Raw genomic sequence first — 6,000 nt, forward strand, 5'->3', positions numbered from 1 at the left:
TTGGAATTGAACCCAAATTATTAAATATTACATTTGATAAATGAATTTGTGTTAGAAATGTTTTTAAAATTTTGAATAGAAAGTGTGGTAAAGCTTAAACTTGAGAAATACACATGCTTTTATGACAAATCATTTTCTGATTAAAGTTTCAATTTTGCAGTGTTATATAGTAGACTTCAGTACAAGTTGGTTGTGTTTAAAATGTGAATACTAACATATCAGAGAAAAAATGTTAATAATAAAAAATACAAAACAAAGCGTGATTAGAATGATGGTCGTTGGAGACCTTGGAGTTTTTTGTTGTTGTTGTTGTTGTTTTAGTTAAAAATATTTAAATGAGAGAAACACAACAAAGGAGATACAGCATAGAGTAATTTGTTGCAAAGGAGGAAGACTAAAGTTAGGTGTAGAATAGCCAGTACATTCTGAGAGAAAAAGGATTCATGGCAGACGGTTTACAAGAATGAGACAGCAGATGTGTGGTATTATTTCTGAGGGCTCTGTTGTGTTCCATTGGTCTATATCTCTGTTTTGGTACCAGTACTGTGCTGTTTTGGTTACTGTAGCCTTATAGTTTGAAGTCAGGTAGCATGATGCCTCCAGCTTTGTTCTTTTGGCTTAGGATTGTCTTGGCAATGCAGGCTCTTTTTTGGTTCCATATGAACTTTAAAGTAGTTTTTTCCAATTCTGTGAAGAAAGCCATTTGTAGCTTGATGGGGATGGCACTGAATCTATAAATTACTTTGGGCAGTATGGTCATTTTCATGACATTGATTCTTCGTATCGTGAAAACATAGAATGTTTTTCCATTTTTTTGTGTCCTCTTTTGTTAAGCAATGATTTGTAGTTCTTCTTGAAGAGGTCCTTCACATCCCTTATAAGTTGAATTCCTAGGTATTTTATTCTCTTTGAGGCAATTGTGAATGGGAGTTCACTCATGATTTGGCTCTCTGTTTGTCTGTTATAGTGTATAGGAATTCTTGTGATTTTTGCACACTGATTTTGTATCCTGAGACTTTGCTGAAGTTACTTATCAGCTTAAGGAGATTTTGGGCTACTACCATCTGATCTTTGACAAACCTGATAAAAACACGCAATGGGGAAAGGATTCCCTATTTAATCAATGGTGCTGGGAAAACTGGCTAGCCATATGTAGAAAGCTGAAACTTGAGCCCTTCCTTACACCTTATACAAAAATTAATTCAAGATGGAGTAAAGACTTAAATGTTAGACTTAAAACCATAAAAACACTAGAAGAAAACCTAGGCAATACCATTCAGGACATAGGCATGGGCAAAGACTTCATGACTAAAACACCAAAAGCAATGGCAACAAAAGCCAAAATTGACAAATGGGATCTAATTAAACTAAAGAGCTTCTACACAGTGACAGAAACTACCATCTGAGTGAACAGGCAACCTACAAAATGGGAGAAAATTTTTACAATCAACCCATCTGACAAAGGGCTAACATCCAGAATCTACAAAGAACTTAAACAAGTTTACAAGAAAAAAAATCAAACAGCCCCATCAAAAAGTGGGCAAAGAATATGAACAGATACTTCTCAAAAGAAGACATTTATGCAGCCAACAGACACATGAAAAAATGCTCATCATCACTGGTCATCAGAGAAATGCAAATCAAAACCACAACCAGATACCATCTCACGCCAGTTAGAATAGGATCATTAAAAAGTCAGGAAACAATAGGTGCTGGAGAGGATGTGGAGAAATAGAAACACTTTTACACTGTTGGTGGGACTGTAAACTAGTTCAACCATTGTGGAAGACAGTGTGGTGATTCCTCAAGGATCTAGAACTAGAAATACCATTTGACCTGGTCATCCCATTACTGAGTATATACCCAAAGGATTATAAATCATGCTGCTATAAAGACATATGCACATGTATGTTTATTGCAGCACTATTCACAATAGCAAAGACTTGGAACCAACCCAAATGTCCATCAATGACAGACTGGATTAAGAAAATGTGGCACATATACACCATGGAATACTATGCAGCCATAAAAATGGGTGAGTTCTTATCCTTTGTAGGGACATGGGTGAAGCTGGAAGCCATCATTCTGAGCAAACTATGGCAAGGACAGAAAACCAAACACCGCATGTTCTCACTCACAGGTGGAACTGAACAATGAGAACACTTGGACATAGGGTGGGGAACATCACACATCAGGGCCTGTCGTGGGGTGTGGGGACGGGGGAGGGATAGCGTTAGGAGATATACCTAATGTAAATGATGCATTAACGGGTGCAACACACCAACATGGCACATGTATACATATGTAACCTGCATGTTGTGTACATGTACCCTAGAACTTAAAGTATAATAAAAAAATAAATTATGGTAATGTTCACACAAAAAAAGAATGAGACAGCAAAAATTGTAACTAGGGAGACTCCATGGGAGTCTTATATAATTATTAGGAGATGGGAAGAGGTGTTACTAGTAAGCATGTTCTGGGTTGTCCTCTTGGTGCACATACACAGTGGGTGTACATGCTTGTTCATATGTCATATGCCTCATTAGCATCTTAAATCTCCACCCACGAGTGTGTTTTACACTATTATAATAAGTAAATGGTCAGTATGTTGACAGGTAAAATCAAAGTTTGCATGCTCTCTACAGGGAAAATTTCCTACTGGAGGTAGCTTTGCTTAAATCAGCTGGAATACAATGCAAATACTTTGGCTTATTGTGTTGATGATATGCAGTCACCATGCAATCACCAGGGTTGCTGCATCCTGAGGACGTGGTGACTTTCTTGACCACCTATCCTGCCTCAATAATACTTGTCTTGATTTATTTCCAACGATCAACTCTGGACTAATACTAAACTGTTTCATCAACATTGTCAGCAGTGGGAAAATCAAAATTCTTAAACATATTTGAGCTTGATTAGTGTCATTAGCTGTATCCCCAGACTAAATTATTTTACAACCTTAGAGGTTCAATATTTATTATTAATCAAAGTACTATTTCCTCCAGGGCTGATTTAATTCATACATGGTGGCTGTAAGTATTTTTCACTGAATGTCTTTTCTAAATATAGTAATTATTTAAGAATAAAAATAAAACCACTCATGTTTCAAATATAATCAATGCGTTATATTTTGTCATATTTAATGTATTTATAATTTCTAAAATATGCCAAAATAAGAATTTTATTATTTTTTTCCAGAATAACAGACTAAGGGTTTCTAAATCATGATTTTGCTTACTTTTGAATATGGTTTTGACTGCTACCATTGAATTTAGGTTGAATTTTAAAGGCACTGTTTAGCTTGTGTGGTTTTTGGTTCATTTGTGAAAGCAAATATAATAGATTTCGACTAACTTGGCTTCATTTCTTCTCTCTTGCTCTTATTACATCTCGGGCTTTAAAAATGACTAGGATTCAAATAAGGTTGGTTTTGAATCAAGCAACAGAAAAATCCCAGAAAAGACTGAGGGAAATAGCTACTGGGCATTGCCTTTCAGTGAGATTTATGCATGAAACAGAGTTCAATGAAATTCATAATATTATTCCAAGTTTGTTAAATTTAGAAACTGACTACTTACAACATATTAGGACACTTGTCTTAGTTTGTCTACGACACCCCTAGCTTGGGGAACTGGACATTACAGAAAAGGATATTGCTACTATAATAAGATTGGGAATAAATACTTACATGTTTGTAAACATTTCTCTTAATAATCCTTAGATACATGTCATTCTTGCTCAGTCATGTTGGCACAACTGTTTATGATTCCAGAGACTGCTTCCCACCAAATTCAAGCCATGGTGTTTTCAGCTTTTTATGTTTTTTTTTTTTTTTTTTTTTTTTTTTTTTTCTTTTACCCAGTATGCTTCACAGTTGACATCATTATGTTGGGATTCCCCGGGCAATCCCTGAGCCTCAGGCCGAGGGGGGCAGATCACGAGGTCAGGAGATGGAGACCATCCTGGCTAACATGGTGAAACCCCGTCTCTACTAAAAATACATTAAAAAAAAAAAAAAATTAGCCGGTCGTGGTGGCACACGCCTATAGTCTAGCTACTTGGAAAGCAAGGGAATCACTTGAACCCAGCAGACAGAGGTTGCAGTGAGTAGAGATTGCGCCACCGCATTCCAGCCTGGGTGACAGAGCGAAACTCCGTCTCAAAAACAAAAACACACACACACAACAACAACAACCAAAAAAAAAACAAAAAACAAAAAAATTAACCAAACAAACATCATCAACAATTTAATAGGCCAGTGGGATTTCAAGAAAATAGATTTGTTTACCCATTATCAATCAATATTAGCTAAAACTAGAAAATTTTAAACACACCATACACAAAATAAAATCAGTCAATTAGCTCCAGACTTAATCTGATTAAAACAAGACTTCTCAGTACTTGAAAACACCAAATTATTGATTAAAAATACTCATTTTGAACGGATCTTTGATCAAATGTATATATTACTACTAAGTAAAACCTAATACTAATAGGTTTGATTCATAAAATATTAGTGAACATGTATCACTGTAGTTAAAAGTAAGCAATTATTTAAATCCACTGTCTAAATGATTTTGATTATATTATTTGGTATTTTAATAGAGTGCCAGTATTCATGTAGCATAGAAAACCACCCTTTTTTTTTTTTTTTTTTTTTTTTTTACTATTTTGCCATTTTATAAAATAAGACTGAATTTTTGGAGGTATTTTTATAGAAACTAGTCTTTTCTAAAAAAGATTTAGACATCAAAAAATAGAGATATTAATGTCATATTATATACATAGTTTACTCAACCCTACAGTAATTTGTAAAGTTGGTTTGTGTACACCAATCTGAGATTACCTAAAACATGATAATGTGTCTTTTTAATGTCATATTTAACATACAACAGTTCAAAATATATCCAGACAGGCAGGAACTGTGGTGGCCACTTTAAAAAACAAATGTTGTAGCATCATACACTGTTCTGTGTATGTACAGATTGAAAACTGAACTTTGAAGTTTTTGAATCATAAACAAGAGCATTATTTGTGAGTCTGCACCTTAAATACATAAACCAAATACATAGTTTACTCTTGTTAATTTAAAATATACTGCATTTTAAAAATTCAAGTGTCAAAAACTTCATGAGCCATACAACTGTTAACTGCATTTTCAAAATATAAAACTTTAAAAACTGTAAACTAAACCATGACAGTTTAGTTGAAAAAAATGATTAATGACTTTTTTATTTGCACTTGTGTTCAGAATCAACTTTATTCATTTTGGAACAAACAGGAGATGATGTGGTAGTAATTTGCTGGGTGGTGACTGTGATGGTATTTACTGTCCTAGGGATGGTGGGATCCAGTGGACCAGAATTGTGAGCACTTTACCACGTTCACTGCTGACCTTTCTGTGACTAGGATTCGTTTTCCAGACTCCGTCATCAACTCCATTTCTGTCATGGTGTGAAGCATTTTGCACTGCTTTAGCATCTGTCTTTGATTTCTGCTAATTTTCTTTCACTTTTCATTTGTCTTGTCCGTCTCTGGTGGTTGCTTTGCTGTCCTACTTTGAGGAGTTTGGGCAGCTTCACCCTCAATTATATAATTATGTAGATATATAACCACAAATATAATTAACATATACTTGTATCTTCAGCTTGTGTAGGCCTTGACCTTGGCAAGCCCTCTTCCAGAATTTCATGCCAAATTATACTACCAGCATTATATGAGTAATAATTTATTTTCTAATTGTTTTTATTTTTCAAACCTTACAGTGTAAACTCTGGGAAAGCAGAGACCTTTCATATCATTCACCACTACATTTGCAGTTTTTAAATTAAATAAATAAGTTTGATTTGACTTTGAAGCATTTATTTTCTTAAAAGTAGCTGTGGTAGCCAGGTGCAGTGGCTCACACCTGTAATCCCAGCAATTTGGGAGGCCGAGGCGGGGGGATCACGAGGTCAGGAGTTCGAGATCAGCCTAGCCAACATGGTGAAACCCTGT

General features: G+C 35.0%; 1 protein-coding gene across 1 annotated transcript in view; it reads left to right on the forward strand.

Annotated features, from left to right (window-relative positions):
* LOC103232069 (zinc finger protein 723-like) overlaps positions 1-5,485 on the forward strand; it is a 47,203-nt gene extending 41,718 nt beyond the window's left edge. The window contains exon 4 of the mRNA XM_073015347.1: positions 5,340-5,485. Within this exon, the coding sequence (XP_072871448.1) occupies positions 5,340-5,408 (69 nt within the window). The 3' untranslated portion in view covers positions 5,409-5,485. The remainder of the gene's footprint in view (positions 1-5,339) is intronic.
* The last annotated feature ends 515 nt before the right edge of the window (positions 5,486-6,000 follow it).

The sequence above is a fragment of the Chlorocebus sabaeus genome, chromosome 5, assembly GCF_047675955.1.
Source record: "Chlorocebus sabaeus isolate Y175 chromosome 5, mChlSab1.0.hap1, whole genome shotgun sequence".
In the NCBI taxonomy this organism is placed as follows: Eukaryota; Metazoa; Chordata; class Mammalia; order Primates; family Cercopithecidae; genus Chlorocebus; species Chlorocebus sabaeus.